The sequence below is a fragment of the Phocoena sinus genome, chromosome 2 (assembly GCF_008692025.1).
Source record: "Phocoena sinus isolate mPhoSin1 chromosome 2, mPhoSin1.pri, whole genome shotgun sequence".
Taxonomy (NCBI): domain Eukaryota; kingdom Metazoa; phylum Chordata; class Mammalia; order Artiodactyla; family Phocoenidae; genus Phocoena; species Phocoena sinus.
The window spans coordinates 164,708,566-164,729,776 of NC_045764.1; the positions used below are offsets into that span (position 1 = coordinate 164,708,566).

Genomic DNA, 21,211 nt, shown 5'->3' on the forward strand with positions numbered 1-21,211 from the left:
TGTGCCACAAGTACTGAGCCTGTGCTCTAGAGCCTGCGAGCCACAACTACTGAGCCCACGCACCACAACTGCTGAAGCCCGCACGCCTACAGCCCGTGCTCTGCAACAAGAGAAGCCACCGCAATGAGAAGCCTGTGCACCGCAACAAAGAGCAGCCCCCGCTCGCCGCCAACTAGAGAAAGCCCACATGCAGCAACGAAGACCCAACGCAACCAAAAATAACTAAATAAATAAATAGAAAAAAAATTAAATTATATATGTAAAGTCCTTAGCCATACAGTAAGGACTAGATAAGTTTAAATTATTATTATTATTTCATACAACTTGGCTCCTAAACTTAAGCCAATTATTTCATCTGGTATATAGCCAAAGAAACAATCATCTCTTCCAAAAGTGGAGAAAAAAACTAGCTGAACTTCACTGACAGACAGTATACTAGTCCTATGGAATTTTCCAAAGGTAATTCTGACTTGTTATACACTCACTTTAGAAGCTGACCCTTGCTCACCACAATGCTCCAAAACACACCACATCACTGCTGGGATGCTCGCACTCTTAGATCGCTTTCATGCGGAGCCAAACTTCCCCTCACTGGTCCTGGTTCTGCTTCCCAAGTTACACAGGACATTGCCAACCCACCTTCCAAAAGACAGTCCAACAAAGCCTACAAAACGACAACCATATCCCTGACAGGGGCCAAATACCCACAAGCCCTCACCTCCTCCTCACACGATGGCCTTTAGCCAAGTGTCTGCTCACCTTCCTCTCAATGCTCTTGGTTTGTCAGTATCCCTCTTAAAAAGTGTGAAAATTCAGTACCTGACACAGTATTCCCAACATCCCCTGAGCAGCTCAGAGTGCCATGGGACCAACACCTCCTCAGACCTGGACACTAACAGTTGTACAGCTATTAATCTGGGCAAGACTTGCCTCACTTAAGTTTTAGTAATTTACTAGGAAATCACACCAATGCCCTAAGCCCTTTGTAGTAGTCTCTTTGCAGTTTAGATGAACAAAGTTGTCTTTAATTACTCTTCCTGAGCTCTGGGCCATTCATTAGCAGAGGCTCAAGAGCCACTCTCTGTTCATATTTTTTCCTTTTGTCAATCTATTACTAAATAATAATTCTTTCTATCTGCACACCAATTTCTAATTTCATAGCAAATATTTTTGATATTTGAGTGTAAGGCACAGCAGGCGTTACAATTCCCAATTTACAACTGAAGAAATGGAGGCTCAGAAAGGTTAAGAGACTTGCCTGGGATTACATTACTAGTCAACAGCAAAGTCAGAATGAGAACCAGAGTCTTCTGTTTCCCAGCCTAGAAAATGCCCTACCACCCAAACTATCTCCTTTTTTTGTGGACAGTGGAAGAACATCTGAAGTCAGAGAAATACAGGTTTAAACCCCAACTCTCCTGCTTCCTGGTTGTATGACCTTGAGAAGGTACTTCATCTCTGAGATTCCTTTCCTTGTTGGTAAAATCAGAGTGCCCCCTCCTCATGGAGCAGCTGTGAGGGTCAGACAGGCTAGCATCAGTGAGAGAACACGCACAGGATCATGCTACATACTTCATGCCAGGCCAGCATCTGCTGTGTATCCCCACATCTGTGGCATGAAAAACCCACACAGGACTTTAGGGAGCATTAAAATCATTCTAAAAATACACAAATACACTTTATATATTAAAGTCATTTACTCCCTGCCATGAGGTTTTAGTAGACAGTATGGAGATACAAATATGCACCAAAAAATAACTGATATAAACTCATCATAGAGGAAATTTTAGTTGGAGTTGCGTATGTGGTGAGTTACAGTGTCAACAATGAGTGACAACGTGACTAAAATGTGGAGGTGCAGCGAAGTAATGGGAACTAAAATTTACTTTAAAAAGTTGGGGCTTCCCTGGTGGCGCAGTGGTTGAGAGTCCGCCTGCCGATGCAGGGGACGCGGGTTCGTGCCCCGGTCTGGGAGGATCCCACATGCCGCGGAGCGGCTGGGCCCGTGAGCCATGGCCGCTGAGCCTGCGCGTCCGGAGCCTGTCCTCCGCAACGGGAGAGGCCACAACAGTGAGAGGCCCGCGTAACGCATAAAAAAAAAAAAAAAAAAAAAAAAAAAAAAGTAATTAGCCCATGAAGAATGATAATGATCTTCAAGGCCTCCTCTTGGCCGTATATTCCATGATCTCTACCTTCAGTTTTCATTACCCATAAGCTGTTTGGGAATAGAGACTGTGTATTACTGTTCTTACAAAGTACTAAGTGTCTAAAGAGTTTACTGAGGATTCCAATATTTTTGATTGACAGATTAGAAAAGTTTAAACTCATTACTGAAGCAGATACCATCACCTGTTTTTATGATTATCTGGTGACATCTGCATGCTGGAAGCAGTTTGAAAAGGTCATTACCAGGTAATGTCATTTTTTAAAATGGCACGTGTGCGTTGCAAGGGGTGGACAAATAAAAGGCTTTTGTAACTTGTAAGAACGGCATGTAGATTAGCCCAAATGGTTCACGGATAGTCACAATTATTTCAAGGTATTTTTCGGTTCATTCATTCTACCAATATTCATTGAACACCTACTATGCCAACACACTATGCCAAGCACCATGGCTAAATAAGATTAATCTGACCTGGGTCCTGATCTCAAGGTTTAAAATTTTATTTTAGAATGTGAGATTACTCACCTTCTATTGTATATGCTTACACAACTTAACAGTGGATAAAAGTCAACAGAGTCGATGGGGGGCGGGGGGAGGCAAAGAGACACAGACAGTGCTGAGAGAGCACAGAGGAGAAGGAAGTTCCCTCCCACCAGGGAAAACCAGGGAGCGCTATCACGATGGATACCTTGCTACATCTCCTCGGTAAAGAGACTTATACTCCCAGTTTGCAGGATCCGGCTTCTTATCTGTTCTGAAGGTTTCTCCCGTCAGAGCCTGAATGTCCTCAAGCCAAACAAAGTGACGTCCAATATCAGCAGTGGCATTATTTTCTTGACTGTGGGACAAAGGAAGGCGAACAAGGAAAGGGAAGAGGCACTTAGAAATCTCCCAGTTACATATCTCATGTTTCAGAAATGTGAAAGTTACACACTTCAAACTCCATACAGCATCAAGCACACCTAAGTAAATAAAATGTGCACATGCCATAAAAATGGGAAGAGGACTCCTACTCTGGAGAAAGTTTTAAAATACAGAGCAAAAACTGTCAACACTAAGTGACCCTTTACCAAGAAATGAAGTCAACTTATCCCAGAAATACAAGTGAAGGACATAGGTGTTTTTTTTAAAAGATAATTCATTTAAATGATTATAACTTGATTTTCAAGTATATTTATAAACAAGGTTTCTTTAAAAAAAAAAAGAGAGAAAGATAAGTCTGCCCTAACTTTACCTAACTTTCTTGAAAAGTGCTCAGATAATTTATTCCAATTAAAAACTTAACAACAATGGCAACAAAGCCACAGTTCTGAATGCTTCAGTCTTGCGTGCTACTTAGGTATGGTCTAAGTCTCGTTTTTATAGTCTGGGCTCTGTGTAGGGTGTTTTGCCTATACGTCCGGACCTCTATCTAAAGGGCAGAGAGTCCACTATAAGACAAGACCCTTATTTATCCCTTTGAACCAATTTGTGACTTGGCAGACTTTCAGATACAAAGGGAACCAGTTCCCTAGGAGTCACAGAAGAGGGAGGTTTTTTTCTGGCATCTAACATCTTTCTTCCTCTAAAGAAAATCAATTCATAATGCTGCTGACACAAGAAGGTGCCAAAGTAGTCAAAACAGCCATTAAGTGTTGTTCCATCTTTGCTTTTCGGCTCTGCCCAGATAGAAATAAAGATTCTAAAGGCTTCTAAATCATTCTTGGCTGGCAACACAAGGGAATGGTATTTCAGGGACACAAAGTAGCTACTCAATAAATATTTGTTGAATGATGCATCTCGGGTTAAAACACATGGTGATTTTTAATACATTCCCCTCCAGAACAACTGTGGAGGGTTTTCTGAGGACAAAAACTGAAAGGGGCAGCAAAGGGAGAGAAAAAGATTGGTGCATTCCAGAAAGAAATGGAAAGCCAGTGCAGAGAGGGGGCGGGAAGGGCCAGGCTGCCGACCACCCCTGGGGAGCAACAAGCCCTCATTCCTCCCCTACTGGGTACTGTGGTCAGGAAGCAGGCTGTGGTCTAGGCTGTGTAAGAGGAAGGATGCGCCTCCCCCGAAGGTGAAAAAGAGCTCATCCTAGGAGACAAAGGTCAGTTATAAGCTGTGACCTCTGGGGAAGCTGTCCCTCGATCACCCTGAAATAGAGTCCCATATGGTACGCAACCCACCCCTCCCTCCAGGCCGCTTTCCTGACCTCACGGAAAGACTCTCACAACTCAGTAATATCTTACTCCCTGTCTGTACAGAAACAAACGATCCTTCCAGGCCACCGTCCCTGCATGAGTGAGTAGTGAGAAAGTAAAAGACAAGAACAATCCACTCTGATCTTAATGGGGATATTCTACAAAATATCAACAGACTTAAAAATGCTGTCTGGATCATAAAGCTATCAAGAGGCTGTAAAGATCACCTCTGATGTGGTTAAGCACAGGCTGAAAATAACTATCTTTCAAGTTCTTATGGTCGTTCCTGTACAGTTTCAGGAAATCCTTTAAAACTCATTTTCCTCAGCCATAAAAAAGATAGTTAAAGATGAGTCTTCAGAACACACAGCAATTAATGTATTTTGCTTTGAAGACATACTAAAAAAGCAACAATTATCAATGGTATATTCATCCATTCATTCATGCAACAAAAACGTACGTGAGCATTTACTCCACATCAGGCCCAGTGCCAACCGCTGGGGGGACTCAAAGGCAAGCAAGGTGGGGTGGTTCCCGCCCACAGAAATTCAGCCAAGTTCGAAACCTTGCTGCTAGACTCCTTTATTCCTTCCTCCTCTAGGCTTACAGGGATAGCACCTGAGACACAGAGAAGGCTAAATAAATCTGGGTCCTCTGAGCCACAGAGGACTGCGGCATTTTCCAACACTGATCTGCTGACAAAAGGGTCCCGGAAGACTACGGTGTCTGCCTCTCTGGAGACTACGGGCCGGATTCCAGACTCACTCTGACCAGAGCTCTCACGGACATCAATGGGACTTCTAAGCACACCACAAGAGCAAATAATCCCTGAAGAGTCGCAAAGTCTTAACAGCACTAAATTTTTTCAAGTATGCCTTGGACAGGACTTAAATTTTCTCTCTTCTAGACCACATGAACAGAGAAAAGAAAAAAAGTTAAATGAGGAATAAAAATTCAAGTAGTTTCACCACATAACCACCTGTCTCACGCATGGGAAAAGTGCCTCCCTATGTAAGAGGAAGTTAGATTAAGCAGAGAGGAAAAGCACCTGCTCTGGGGTCAACCTGTAGAACACCTGGAACACCATGCTCAGCGTAGACAGCAGAGCGAAACACGGGGAGGAAAAAAAGCCCCTAAGGAAAGGAAATGCTGTGGTCATGAGCCATTCTATACCTTTAACACAGTGGTTCTAAACAAATGTGAAATAAGGACAAAAGCAATGATTGTTCTTAAGTGCTATATTAACCTTAACGTGTGTGTGTGTGTGTGTGTGTGTGTGTGTGTGTGTGTGTGTGTGTGTGTGTTATGCACACAGGGGTCCTGATGTGAGTGACTGAAAGGAAGACATATCAAGAAAGAGAATGAAGACATTCTTCTTACTCGTTACAAAAGCGTGTAAAGCTAAGTAGTGACCTGGTTCACATGCCCACTGTAAGGCACATCCGCCACCTTTCAGTAATCCTGTAGACTTTTTGTCTGAATCAGATTTGACACAATCGTTACTGTGTCTAAATAATATTTCTCAAATAAAATCATGGTCCTATTTTTTTTTTAATGAAAGTTTTCTTTTCTTATGTTGACCTAATGATAGAGCTCTTTTTGTTTTTTTCCCACTTTACTGAGGTATTTATTGACTCTATTTTGATTGAGTGGCTAAACAAGTCATTCAGATGTCTAACTTGTGGCAACGATCAAGGGAGAAAAAAATCAAGATTTGAAAAATCATAGGTATCTGAGAATAGAAAACCTACTTCGGTTTCTCTGATTCCTTTTTACTGCTTCTGATGCTTCTGGAAGATATGTCTTTTTCAGAATCAGTGTATGACTCAGATCCACTGCTACTTGACTGCCCACGTTTAGATCCACTGCTACGTGACTGCCCACGTTTTCTCTTGGTTTTCCTGTGGTGCTGATGCTTCCTTTTCTTCTTTTTCTCTTTCTTCTTTTTTCTGCTTGCTTGTTTGGGCTTTTTGTTAGTGTCACTTTCATCTGAAGGCTCTGAATTCAGAGGACTCCTGTTTGGGAAAAGCAACATTAGAATTATTTTCAAAAGAGAATTAGGGAAATAATATGTAAGTAAGTATGCAAATAAACAAATATGCAAAAGGAAATTCTATAAATGCCCACACAGACTTATTATGTGCCCATACATTATACAGTACCTTCCTGGATTGCAACTCACCTTAAAGATTTAAGAGTTGGACCTAAAATAACATCAGCCAAAGAAATTCTAATCTTTCTAAGATTTCTAAGCTTGTAAACCTATATCTTCACAGCTATATATTTTTAAATTAATCTACCAGTTATTTTATCAAATACAGTATTTTTTAATGCTATAAAAGGTTTGTTTTCAGTCTTACATATTATGCCAGCATACCCTAATGCCAAAAAAAAAAAGGTTTAACTCTGGTCCTTGTTTCTTAAAGTTATAATGAGATCTTCCTCATTACTCCCTCTCATGCATTAACTATTCTCAATTTCTAAAAGCTTCCTACACTTTTAGAGTACATCATATTAATGAGACCATTTGGCCTATATTTGTGAGAGAGCTCATTTCTCAATCCAGTGATCTATAACAAAATTCTTTCAAAGCTGGGTACAGATGCGTGCCATTTTGCTTTCCCCAAAATTTTCATGAGGTTTTATCCTATCCTTCTATTTTTGCGTGCAACTTCTATCTTTATGCAACTAAAGAAATATCTGAATTACAATATTCTAAAGGTTACTAATGAGGTTAATAAAGTTACTTAAGAATCACAATGATGCCATTTCCCTTGTGGCCTAATTACTGGCAGTAACTGTGTCAGGTACTTGCCACTCCAATGGAAAGGGAAAAAAAAGGATAATCTGTTAAGAGTGAGATAAGGGAAAATAGTCAAAGATTACCTCACTACATCAGGTAAAAGGAAGAGTTTTACTTAACTCTTTTATCACAGGGTTTTCTATGGAGCATCATTCAAACTAAGCTATAGATGGTACACTGACAAAGACTAAAAATCCACCTATCAAGAAAACTACCTGGTCAGTAGCGACTCTTCAGAAACAAAGGCTGTGACCTCTTCAGTTTGTTGGCTCAGAGATGTTATGGTTCCAACACAAAAGCTTGGGTTGCTCAGCCAGTCTAATTCTGCACATGGGCAAAAAGGAGAAAAGATCAATGAAATTAGCTCAATAGGATTTCTAAAGCAGGAAATCCATCTTACCAGCTGACATCTTAATTCACAGCCAACGTCAGCCAGACACTTTGAACAGTCCACAGAAGCTGAAGGGAATCCATGAAATTGTTATTTCATAGGGCATGGGGCTTTAACACACTCTAAAATATTTAAAACTGAAATCCTCTTATGATATCAGGCTGTAGCTTAAGCAAAAGCCATGTAATAAGCATGGCCTAAAATACAACTAGGCTTTACGTATTCCATCCACACTCTAATGAGCATGAATGCTTCCAAAGCATTAGGTTTTAATGACCCCAAGTTTGATTTAAACAATTGTGAAAAGTTAAAAAAAAAAATCAAATCATGCATAGAAACCCACCAGGCTTAACATTATTCCAGAAGATTCAGATATTTTTCTTTAAAAAAAAATTCCAATGTTCTTAGTACAGTAACTTAACATAAGCTTTTCCTTATAACAGTACTCTGTGAAAATAAAAACAGAAGGTGTCAACTTTTTAAATTAATGCTAAAATTATATAAGATGTTAATAATGATTATCTCTGGACAGTGAGGTTAAATGTCCAAATTTTTTCCTCTTTCTGCTTATCCATCAATTTCTAACTCTTCTATGATGAACTATTTCTAAATTACTTATTTTCTAACTTTTAGGAGTCTTGGCTGTGAAGGAAAGAAAAAGAATGGTGGCAGCAAGCGGGCCCACGGTGGTGTGTGTATTTTGTCCTGCTTTGTTTTAGGGTGGGAGGCCACAGCATAATCACATGCTCAGGAGAAAGGACCCACAAAATGGCTGAAGTTAGAAGAGAGAAGGGTTAATTACATGTTTTAACAGTGGTACTGGGATATAGATTATATACAAAGTTCACCCATTTAAAGTGGACAAGTCAGTGGTTTTTAGTATATTTAGAATTGTGCAACTGCCACTGTAAGATAATTTTAGAACATTTTCATCATCCCCAAAAGAAACCCCACACCTATGAGCAGCAACTCCCCATCACCCACCTCCTGCCCTCTGACTCCCACAACCAGCCCTAGGCAATCACGAATCTACTTTCTCTCTCCATAGATCTGCCTATTTTGGACATTTAATATAAACAAGATCATACAAGGTATGGTCTTTTGTAACTGGCTTCTTTTGCTTGGCATAATGTTTTCAAGGTTCATCCATGCTGTATCATGTATCAGTACTCCATTCGTTTTTATTGCTGAATAATAATTCCATTTTATGGCTATACCACATTTTATCCTTTAACAGTTGAGGGACACTTGGGTTGCTTCCACTTTTGGCTATTATAAATAATGTTGCTATGAACATCCAGGTACAAGTTTTTATATGGACATATGTTTTCAGTTATCTTGGGCAGATATCTAGGAGCAGAATTGCTGGGTCACATGGTAACTCATGTTCAGCATTTTGAGGAACTGTCAGATTGTTTTCCTAACTGGCTGCACCATTTTATACTCCCATTAACAAGGTATGAGGATTCCAATCTCTCCACAGCACTGCCAGCTTGTTACTCTCTGTCTTTTAGATTACAGTCATCCTACTGGGTATGCTGTTTTCTCACTGTGGTTATGATTTCCATTTCCCAGGTGACTAACGATGTTGAGAATCTTTTCATGTGTTTGTTTGTTGGTCCTTCATATTTCAATAGAAATAGTTATTCAAATCTTTTCCCCATTTTTTAACTGGGTTGTCTTTTTATTATTGAGTTGTAAGAGTTCTTTATATATTCTGTATTCTAGTCCCTGGTGGTAACTGCATCTTAGTGAAGAGGGGATATCGGAATGTATGCTCCATGATACGGTACCTTATTTTATTCACTGCTGTATCCCTAGCACTGAGAGCAATGCCTGGCATATATCAGTAGGAGTTTAATAAATATTTGTGGAAAAGAGGGGATGAAGGAAGGAAGGAAAGTTCCTAAAGAGAAAAGGTACATTGAAAAGCAGAGGAAAAAGGGAAAGAAGAGAGGAAATCTAGCTTATGAAGGGCTTTACTGTAGGCCAAGCAACAGGTTAAGCACTTAATTTACATCTTTTAATCCTCACAACAACCCTCTATAGGAGGTATTACAATCTTCATTGTACAGAAGAGGAAACTAAGGCTCAAAGGGATCAAGTAATTTTTAAGGTCATACTTAATAAGAGTTAAAAGAATTCTTCATGCAGTCTTTCTTCTATTGTCTCCTTTTTCCTTCTGTAGGGTTCCCTTCCCTTGGGCCTAATTCCTGGCAAGAGGTCTATGAAAATAGTTCCTGTTGCTCACTGAGATCACAATTATTTTCACAATAATTGGATTCTATCATGAGCAAAGGAAAAGTGGGAAAAAATGGAACAAACAATATGCAAGGAGAGATGCTCTCAAAGAAGTCCATTATATTTTTACATAAATATCTGGATAGTGAGGAGAGCTTGGAGGAAATGTAAAGAAATAGATACGTTAAAACAACAAAGTGTGTAGCTCTCCAAAGTCCTTCAGAAGGTACAAAAAAAGCTTTTAAAGGATGCATTTAAGGCTTTGCCATATGGGACCACTGTGGGGAGAGAAAAAAAGTAGTTTATAAAGAACTAAAACTCTTGGGTTTTGAACTCAGATCATCACTGACCCTCTGAGTGACCTTCATCTCAATCAAATGACCTTTTATAGGAACAAAAGGTATTTTTACCTGATAAGAAGTTGCTGCTGCTTTTTGGGGGGTGGGAGGAGGGAAGCTATCATATATGTAACTATGTGTGGAATATTAAAGTAATAATCATTGGGTGTTAGGCCTAGAAAAATTTGGGAGATCACCTAGTCCACAGATTTTCAAACTTTCTTAGCCAAGGAACTCACTGTTCAAGTACAATCTTTCAGAGAAGTTCAAAATGCAGAACAGAAAAAGCAGGATGCCCTTGTTGGGGGCTCACAGGGAGGGAGCAGGTCCACAAAGGCTCACTGGAGCACAGCCTGGATACCCTTCCCTCATTTACAGATCAATAGCCAGAGGCTCAAAAAAGTTAAGTCACACACACATCTGAACCTGGATCCGGGATCCTCCATCCCGCCCTCTCTAACCATGCCATGGTGCTAACTCTTCACCGCCTCAACTAAGGAGCTGCTTTTCCTATGTCTCCCTGCAATCGGTACAGGGGGCTACGACAGCAATCTTCACATTGTAATCTCATTATCTGCACGTCAAGTCTTCCCATCATATTCTAAGCCAAAGGCCAACAACCCAAATCCTTACAGGGACCAGATGAGTAATGATTACTATGACACTATCGAGAGTGACAACAGAAAAAAAGAAAACGACAAAAATATTCTTCCAGCCAAACAAATATACCAACTGGTTTACAACTCGTGCATCCAAGTTGCCAGCTTGCCTCCACTCCCACTCCCTTCTTCCCAAACCAAAAGAAACATGAGGGCAGGAGCCATGACTATTCACTCCTGTATTCCCAACTCCTAGCATAGTACCTTGGTACAAAGTAACTGGAGTCAATAAATATTTGTTGAGTAAGTAAAGTGAATGAGGATCTGAATCATATCTCTGCATCCCTGTACCCCCAGCACCTAATTTACAGAACTGAACAAATTTGATTGTTAAAAGCATGCCATTGGGGCTTCCCTGGTGGCACAGTGGTTGGGAGTCCGCCTGCTGATGCAGGGGACACGGGTTCGTGCCCTGGTCTGGGAGGATCCCGCATGCTGCGGAGCGGCTGGGCCCATGAGCCATGGCCGCTGAGCCTGCACGTCCAGAGCCTGTGCTCCGCAACGGGAGAGGCCACAACAGTGAGAGGCCCGCGTACCGCAAAAGAAAAAAAAACAACAAATTTTGGGGGCTTCCCTGGTGGCAGAGTGGTTAAGAATCCACCTGCCAATGCAGGGAACACGGGTTTGATCCCTGGTCCGGGAAGATCCCACATGCCGCAGAGCAACAAAGTCTGCGCCACAGCTACTGAGCCTGAGCTCTAGAGCTCACGAGCCACAACTACTGAGCCCGTGTGCCATAACTACTGAAGCCCGCGCACCTAGAGCCCATGCTCCGCAACAAGAGAAGCCACCGCAATGAGAAGCCCGTGCGCCGCAACGAAGAGTAGCCCCCATTCACCGCAACTAGAGAAAGCCCGCGCACAGCAACGAAGACCCAACACAGCCAAAAATAAATAATTTTTTAAAAAATTAAAAAGGTAAAAAAATAAAAACAAATTTTGAACCACAGGTGGATAAAATATCCTTGTTCTACACCCATTCCCCATTGTATTAGGCTTTCCCCTGCTTTTCCAAAGTTCACTTTACGGCACTTTCCTCTTATGAAAGACCTTCAACTAGTACCTATTTTCACTAGCCAAAATCCGAAGAGGATTTTCACTTTTACAAAAAAAAAAAAAAAAAGGCAAAAAGCAAAAGTAGCCTTCAGTGTTTGTTTTGCAGCGAGCCTTCAGAGAGGCAGTGAGCACCCCAAGAAGCAACAGTGGCCTCACCAAGCTCCTTCCCCAGGAAGGAGCTCAGCATCAAGCCGCCACAGCTTTGAACTATGTCTGTGAGTATCTGTGCTTTATCCTGATTTACTCTGTGCATCCGTTAGCAAGATGTGTCCTGAAGTAACTGTTTCTTCACTGTACACCATTTCAGCTTAGGACAGGTTTCATCGGAACGCTGCTCTACCTTCAGATAGTGGGGGAAACCTGTATAACAAAATAGCACTGATTATGAGTTTACGTGAACTCAGAGGGAAGCACCACCCCTTCAGTGATAATTCAAAAGACCTTTCTAGGGCTCTACAGCATATATATTAGGGAAGGGGGTTATTCCTTTAAAAAGAATGAGCCAAGCTCTTTGTTTTGATGGAAACACTTGATTCCTGACAGCATCTGAGAGCACAAGCATTCGTACGAACAGCACTGGCAAACATGACTAAACTGCATTTAAGACGGTGAGTACAGAGAATCCAAGCAAAGTCAGCCTTTCCACAGAGCTAAGCTACAATTTGAAGAGACCCAGGGATCCCAAAGGTAATGTTTAAACAACCCCAAAGTTCCAATATCACAGTGTGGTTTATAATACAATTGCCGGTGTCAGAAGGACGTGCGTTCAAACACTGGCTTTAAAGTTCATTAGTTGTGCAACTCGGAACAAAAAGACTAATCTCTCCAAGTCTTCTCCTTTCATCCATCACCTTTTCCCTGAGAGCCAGGCATGGACAAACCCAGGACAGCCCTCAGGGAGCGGACACACTGGCAGTCATTTACATGCAATTAGACAACGCCAAGATAAAGAAAAGTTACAGGGTATAATGAGAGCACACAGCTGGGTTCCCTAGTCCAAACTAGGTATGGATCAGAGAAAGCTGCCCGGGAGAACAGCTCAATAAGACCTAAAGGATGAGGAAAAAAAGTAAGCAAATATGCTCCTAGGAAGCATCTAGGCAGGGGAAATGGCTTATACAGAGGCCTGAGAGTGAGAAAGCATGACTCTCTGGGAAACAGGAGGGAGCTGCTATGGCTGGACCACTGGGAGTGAGGGGGCGGCGGGGGGGGGGAGCAAAATGAAGCCGGAGAGGTTCAGGGGCCTAAAAAACCCTATCAGAGTTTGTGTTTACCCTAGGAGCAATGGGGAAATGCTTGAGTTTGTGGCAAGGGTGACAAAATCAGGCCTAGGGTTCAAAAGATCAGCAGCAAAGAGTAGTGTTTAAGCGCACACGTTTTGAAGCCAGATTGCCTGAGCTCAAATCCTGCGTCTGTGCCCGTTTCCTCCTCCCTAAAAATGCCGACAATAATACCGACCTCACAGGGTTGTTATGAGGATTCAGTGACTTAATATGTATTTGTAAAGCATTTAGACCAGTGAATGGCACATAGTGGTCTTTTTAAATTTTTTTTTTATTGAAGTATAGTTGATTTACAATGTTGTGCCCATCTCTGCTGTACAGCAAAGTGACTCAGTTATACACATACATTCTTTTTAATGTTCTTTTCCATTATGGTTTTTCCCAGGATACTGAATATAGTTCCCTGGGCTATACAGTAGGACCTTGTTGTTTATCCATTTTATATACAATAGTTTGTATCTACGAACCCCAAACTCCCAATCCATCCCTCCCCCACCCCCCCTCCCCTGGCAACCGCAAGTCTGTTCTCTTATGACTGTCTTTCTGTTTTGTAGGTCAGTTCATCTGTGCCATATTTTAGATTCTACATATAAGTGATAGCATATGGTATTTCTCTTTCTTTTTCTGACTTACTTCATTTAGTACAATGATCTCTAGGTACATTCATGTTGTTGCAAATGGTATTATTTCATTCTTTTTTATGGCTGAGTAATATTCCATTGTATATATGTGCCACATCTTCTTTATCCATTCATCTGTTGATGGACATTTAGGTTGTTTCCATGTGTTGGCTACTGTGAATGGTGCTGCGATGAACACAGGGTTGCATGTATCTTTTTGAATTATAGTTTTGTCCAGATATATGCCCAGGAGTGACATTGCTGGGTCATATGATAGTTCTATTTTTAGTTTTCTGAGGAACCTCCATACTGTTTTCCACAGTGGCTACACCAACTTACCTTCTGACCAACTTACATTCCCACCAACAGTATAAGAGGGTTCCCTTTTCTCCACACCCTCTCCAGCATTTGTTATTTGTACAGTTTTTAATGATGGCCATTCTGACCAGTGTGAGGTGGTACCTCATTGTAGCTCTGATTTGCATTTCTCTAATGATTAGCAATGTTGAGCATCTTTCCATGCGTCTATCAGCCATCTGTATGTCTCCTTTGGAGAAATGTCTATTTAGGTCTTCTGCCCAGTTTTCAATTGGGTTGTTTGGTTTTTTGCTGTTGAGTTGTATGAGCTGTTGGTGTATTTTGGAAATTAAGCCCTTGTTGGTCGCATCATTTGCAAATATTTTCTCCCATTCTGTGGGTTGTCTTTTCATTTTGTTTATGGTTTCCTTTGCTGTTCAAAAGCTTGTAAGTTTGATTAGGTCCCGTTTGTTTAGTTCTGTTTTTATTCCTATTGTCTTGGGAGACTGACCTAAGAAAACACTGGTACGATTTATATCAGAGACACATAGTGTTTTTAAATAAGTAGTTTTAAAATTCTGGCTATGGTGTGGAGAGTGGTTCAGGGAGTGACTATTTAGAAGGCCGTTGTAATAATCCAGGGGATGACTGTGGTGAAAATTATGCAGTGGCAGTGAGAATAGAGGGAAACTAACGAATTTAAGAGTTATTTGGAAGGACTGGATGAAGAACTGAATGGGGGGAACAGGAAGTTGAGGTATGTGTCTAAGTTTTGGCCTGGGAGAATGGTGGTGCCATTTTCTGACATGTGCACACAGGAAGAAGAGCAGGTTTCAGGTAAAAAGACAATGTGTGTAGTTTCTTCCCCCAATATAAATAATAACCTGCTTCATATGCCTCATATCTTCCAGCCCAACTCTGTCTGAATATTCAACCCCCAAGCAACAATGTTTTAGAGTAGACAAGCCTAATAAATCTGATGGTGCAGAAAGAAAAGCTCGAGAATTGGAGGGATCACACACTGAGGTCTTTCTGCTGCTCCTAACACAAGGGAGGCGCTGGATACCTGTTTGTTGACAGAATGAATGTTACTGAATTTAGCCTCCCCAAAACACTTACTGAGCATGATGCCTGCTTAAATCCTGGCCTAACTCTTAACAGTACCGAGAGAGCGGCGAACAGAGCCTCTCTCACTTGCTTTGGTATTGCTCATCTTTCCTGTCCAGGAGTTTTTTGTTTCTGTTTTGTTTTTGTTTTTAATTGAAACTCTGCACACGCCAGTACTAACACCATCTTACATTTTTATCACATTTTACAGTGTAAGGCCAAAAGCACAGTGCTTCTATTTTTAACAGCAAAAGACCCGAAACAGTCAAAATGTCTCAGAATAAAGTATGTGACATCCACACCATGGAGCTCTGTGGACCAGTCAGAAGAAGTGAGCAAGACTTCTACACTCCACTGTAGAGTGATATCTGGGATTTCAGGTAAAATGCAGAATTATATGCATTGAAGAAACAGAAGTGTGGGCTTCCCTGGTGGCGCAGTGGTTGAGAGTCCGCCTGCCGATGCAGGGGACGCAGGTTCGTGCCCCGGTGTGGGAAGATCCCACATGCCGCGGAGCGGCTGGGCCCGTGAGCCATGGCCGCTGAGCCTGCGCGTCCGGAGCCTGTGCTCCGCAACGGGAGAGGCCACGACAGGGAGAGGCCACGACAGTGAGAGGCCTGCGTACCGCAAAAAAAAAAGAAACCGAAGTGGAGGGGGGAGGAGAGATAAATTTGGGACTTGGAATTAACAGATATACATTACTACATATAAAATAGAGAAACGATGAGGACCTATTGTATAGCACAGGGCACTATATTCAATATCTTGTAATAACCTATAATGGAAAAGAATTGGAAAAAGTATATATATATATATATATATGTATGTATGTATAACTGAATCAATTTGCTGCATATCTGAAACATTGTAAATTAACTATACTTTAATAAAAAAACAAAAAATTTAAAAAAAGAAAGAACGGAAATGCAGTTGCTCATGTTAAGGAGGAAAGAAATGGAAGGATATCATTGATTACTAATAATTCTAAACTGTAGGGGAAAGTTGGAGAATTGAGATGGAGGTTTATTCTCCGAAAATAACTGGGTTATACATATTTTCAACTTTAGAACCACGTAAATGTTTCACAACATTACAAAACGGGACCAAATCAAAAAGAAGAAAAACACAATCCCCCAAAGTTAAAAACAAATATACCTAATTGTATATCAAATTGGTAATGAAACCACACAGAGAATTATTTCAAGTGAATTTAAAACACAGTAATTTGACAGCAGATGGGTTGTGGGATTCAGCGTAAGGACAAAGAGAACCATAAAGAAATAGTGAACTATTCAGTATTAGTCATATTACTATTGTTATTTTGGACCTATACATAATTGGACTAATGACACTAAGAACTAATATTTTCAGCATAAGAGGAAATGAATATAAATAGTAAATCAAAGAAATCAATTAAAAATCTCATAATCTTAAACTTGGATTAGAAATATCAGTATGAAGTCATGATGTATTTTTTCTCTTTCTGGTTCTGGCCATTGAAAATGTTTAGAAGTAATGACAACCCAGTGCCATGAGTATTCCCAACATCCAATTTGTGGTTTTAACATACCCATACCATTTTCCACTAAAAGAAACCAGGGTTCCTTTGAGAAATGGTCAATTCCAGGCCATAATAAAACATGTAAGCGATGAGCTCTGAGCAGCTTTTAGGGCAGAAAGCAAGGAAGTGATTAAAGACAACGGGTTTATGCTAAAAAGACACAGGCCCAACTTGATCAAGGCCCCATTAGCCAAAAATGGGACAATTTGAGCATTAGAAAACAGTATTCGCAATGGACTGAAATATAAGTATGTTAAAAATTCATCAGTTCATAATTAAAGGGGGTGGGGGGAGAAACACCTCACTTGTCACCTCTAAAAGGTGCCAAGACCCAAACTTGTTATTCTGTAAACTGACAAAAGGAACAAACCAAGTATTCATCCTGTCCTTCCTGCCTGAACTGTATTTCGGGGTATCCCAACAGTGTTTCGGGGTATCCCAACAGTGTTGAGAAAAAGTTCTTTATAGGATAACTGATACTAATAAATATAGGAGGAATGCTAAAAACGGAAAATACCATTTTGTAACCCCAATGAAATGGTGGATCTAAGCAATAATCATAAATGGCTGCAAAAATCATTAGGTGAAAGACTGATGGGCAGCTTCATAATGGATCAATCAGGCCATCCAGGAATCCACTGATCAATCTTACTACTAAAAGGGAGAAACCTGGACAGCTCATCTTCCTGATTTGGCTCAACAGCAAGTGTAGAGCACACCCAATGAGGTATTTTCAACTAAAAAAACTGTCCCTGAATCTAATTAACTCTCTACATCTAACTACCAGTTTACAGGAAATGCTAGGGTAGAGAAGCATGTTAAATGACACCATAAGGCTTTGGTGGGAAATGTCTATAGGACAAATGATGCAGTTTCCTCAACAAATCACAAGGGAAAATAGAAGGGAGGGAGAAATTGTTTTATATTTTTTAAAAAGACCTAAGAGACATATCCAAAATGCAGTGTTGGATTTCTTTGGATACTGACTTGAAGAAACCAACTGTAAAAGGCCATTTTTGAAACAACTCTGGAAATTTGAACATTAACTGACAATTAGATGATATTAAAGAATTATAGTTAATTTCATTATGGCTAATAATGTTGTGTTTAAATTTTTTTAAATACAGTACTTTATAAAAAGCTCTTAACATTCTCTAACACCATACACAAAAATAAACCCGAAGTGGATTAAAGACCTAAAACATAAGACCTGATGCTGTAAAACTCTTAGAGGAAAACACAGGCAGAACACTCTGATATACACTGCAGCAATATCTTTTTGGATCCACCTCTTAGAGTAATGAAAATAAAAACAAAAATAAACAAATGGGACCTCATTAAACTTAAAAGCTTTTGCACAGCAACGGGAACCATAAACAAAACGAAAAGACAACCCACAGAATGGGAGAAAACATTTGCAAACAATGTGACCGACAAGGGATTCATCTCCAAAATATACAAACAGCTCATACATATAGCTCATATTGATACAGCTCAATATCAAAAAAGTAAACAACCCAATCAAAAAAAAAGAAAAAATGGGCACAAAATCTAAATAGACATTTGTCCGAAGAAGACATACAGATGACCAAAAAGCACATGAAAAGATGCTCAGCATCGCTAATTATTAGAGAATTGCAAATCAAAACTACAGTGAGGTATCAACTCACACCGGTCAGAATGGTCATCATCAAAAAGTCTATAAACAGGGCTTCCCGGTGGCACAGTAGTTGAGAGTCCGCCTGCCGATGCAGGGGACACGGGGTTCGTGCCCCGGTCCGGAAAGATCCCACATGCCACGGAGCGGCTAGGCCCGTGAGCCATGGCCGCTGAGCCTGCGCGTCCGGAGCCTGTGCTCCGCAACGGGAGAGGCCGCGGCTGTGGGAGGACCGCGTACCGCAAAAAAAAAAAAAAAGTCTATAAACAATAAGTGCTGGAGAGTGTGTGGAAAAAAGGGAACCCTCCTACACTGCTGGTGGGAATGTAAATTGATACAGCCACTATAGAGAACAGTATGGAGGTTCCTTAAAAAACTAAAAATAGAACTACCATATGACCCAGCAATTCCACTACTGGGCATATACCCTGAGAAAACCATATTTTGAAAAGATACATGCACCCCAGTGTTCACTGCAGTGCTATTTACAATAACCAAGACATGGAAGCAACCTAAATGTCCATCAACAGATGAATGGATAAAGAAGATGTGGTGCATATATACAATGGAATATTACTCAGCCATAAAAAAGAGTGAAATAATGCCATTTGCAACAACATGGATGGACCTAGAGATTATCGTAGTAAGTGAAGTCAGAGAAAGAGAAGGACAAACACCATAAGCTACCACTTATATGTGGAATCTAAAAAATGATACAGATGAACTTATTTACAAACCAGAAACAGACTCACAGACTTAGAAAACAAACTTATGGTTACCAAAGCGGAAAGGTGGGGGGTGAGGAATAAATTAGGAGGTTGGGATTAACATATATACATTACTATATATAAAATGGATAATCAACAAGGACCTACTGTATAGCACAGGGAACTCTACTCAATACTCTGTCATAACCTATATGGGAAAAGAATCTGAAAAAGAATAGATATATGTATAACTAAATCATCTTGTGGTACACCTGGAATTAACACATTTTAAATCAACTACACTGCAATATAAAATAAAAATTAAAAAAAACAAAACGAAAATAAATAAATTTAAAAAGCTCTTTTACAATCATTACCCCGAGGCTGGGTACCCAGAAGATGTCCAATAAACACTGGTTAAGATAAATGACAAGAGCAACACTCCCCTGTAAACCTGCCACTTCACCCTCCCAAAATAAAAGGATTAATCCTTGGCCTGTTATTCAAGTCAGTACCATCCCTCATCACCAGTTCCAACCATATTTCCCAAGGTGCCTCCTTACACCTCTACATTTCCAGACAAATTGAACTACCTGCAGTTTTTTGCAGACGTCTCATGTTTTCCTTCGTGTGTGCCTTTGAAGGCCCTGGAATGCCCTTCCACTATCTCTTTGTCCAAATCTACCCTCTTGAAGACCCATCTCCAAAGTTAGCTCCTATATAATGCTTTCTTTGAACTTCCCCACAGAAGTCATTATTCCGCTGGTTCACCTGTGTCATCTATAACATCCCACCTTGTACGTACTGTTACTTGTTTGTTAAGTACTTACTATTGGTCTGTACATTCAGCTAATATTTATCGAACACCTACTACACTTTGGGCCTGTGCTAGGGGTTAACGATGCTGCAATGAATAGACAAACACTGTTTCTGACTACATGGATGTTACGGTCTAGTAAAGGATGACCAAAATTATACGAGTTATATAAGAAATTACTCACAATTATGAGAAGTATACCAAAAAAAGAAATGTAGGAATTACGACAGGATACGATAAAGGTGTCAGACACAGCTGGACTCTACCACATAAGGGCATGATTTAGGATTAATCACTTTAAATTACAACTCACTATGTGCCACAGCTTTTAACAATGCAGACCTGGGAACGCTTAAGGCTTAAATAAAATATGTAATGCCATTACCTGACCTACAGTAGACCCTCAATAAATAAACGTTAGTTCTTATTCCCAGCAGCTGTGCCCATCTGGAGAGAAACTGTGTTTGATTAGCCTTTGGATCCTAATTCTCTAGCTCTTGGTCTGCCAAAAGATATGAGTCCAATAAACAATTCAGAAATAAGAAGAACAGAGAAGGAAAAAAGCTGTAATAAGAACACCCAGCATTTGCATCAGGAGTCTCCCCGAAATGTGGAGTACCATTGTTTCCATTTTACAGGTGAAGTAACTGAGGCTGGGGGGAGAAAACGGGACTCAACAATATGATTACATGGAAGTCCCGGCTCCGAGGCCTCTCCTGGTCTTTCTCTTTTTGGACTCTACAACTCCAGCCCAGAAACCCGGACGAGTGCCGCTGCTCCTCCCACAAGGCTTTGCAGCGCCGCGGAGAACTCTGGGATACAAACGAATAAACAAATCCAAGGCAAGGGCGAGACCTGGGCCCGAGAAACTCCGCCCTAAGCCCACCAAGTACCTTCTTCATCCCTTTTGTGTGCTTACCTTTCCTGGGGCTCCCGCTCTCGGGCTCCTCACTAACACCCGCAAAGGCCGGGAACAGCGCCATGATCACAGGCCACACCGCCTTTTCACTCCACAAAAATGGCGGCGGGAAGCCGAGGCCGGTAGTAAGGCCCTTGCGGTCGGTGTGCACTCTGGGAAGTGTAGTTTTCCCGTCGGTCCTTTGGCTTGTACCCAAACCGCGGGGGCGGGGCGGAATGAAAGGGGACGGGGCGTGATGGGGGAGGGGCGGAAGGGACCACTTCCCAGTAATTAGTAGCGTCAGGCTTCTGTGAGGACCAGAAAATGCTGAGACTGGAAGTGCAACTGTTCAGAGCAGAAAGTTCAAGGAAGTTGGGATTCTGATTACACCCCAGAGTTCACATCATGGCTTCCTAACTGAGTCAAATCA

The 21,211-nt window shown here is 41.0% G+C and overlaps 1 protein-coding gene across 2 annotated transcripts in view; it reads right to left on the reverse strand.

The window, feature by feature from the left end:
• The window catches only part of NRDE2 (NRDE-2, necessary for RNA interference, domain containing), a 44,767-nt gene extending 23,860 nt beyond the window's left edge, over positions 1 to 20,907 (reverse strand). For both annotated transcript variants that reach the window (XR_004348287.1, XM_032621450.1), the window contains exons 1-4: positions 20,803 to 20,907; positions 7,366 to 7,474; positions 6,099 to 6,362; positions 2,853 to 3,002 (exon numbers count right to left, since the gene is read on the reverse strand). Coding sequence is in view for 1 of the 2 variants with exons in the window: in XM_032621450.1 (XP_032477341.1) it covers positions 2,853 to 3,002; positions 6,099 to 6,362; positions 7,366 to 7,474; positions 20,803 to 20,866 (587 nt within the window). In the remaining variant the exon portion in view is untranslated. The remainder of the gene's footprint in view (positions 1 to 2,852; positions 3,003 to 6,098; positions 6,363 to 7,365; positions 7,475 to 20,802) is intronic.
• Positions 20,908 to 21,211: the final 304 nt, after the last annotated feature.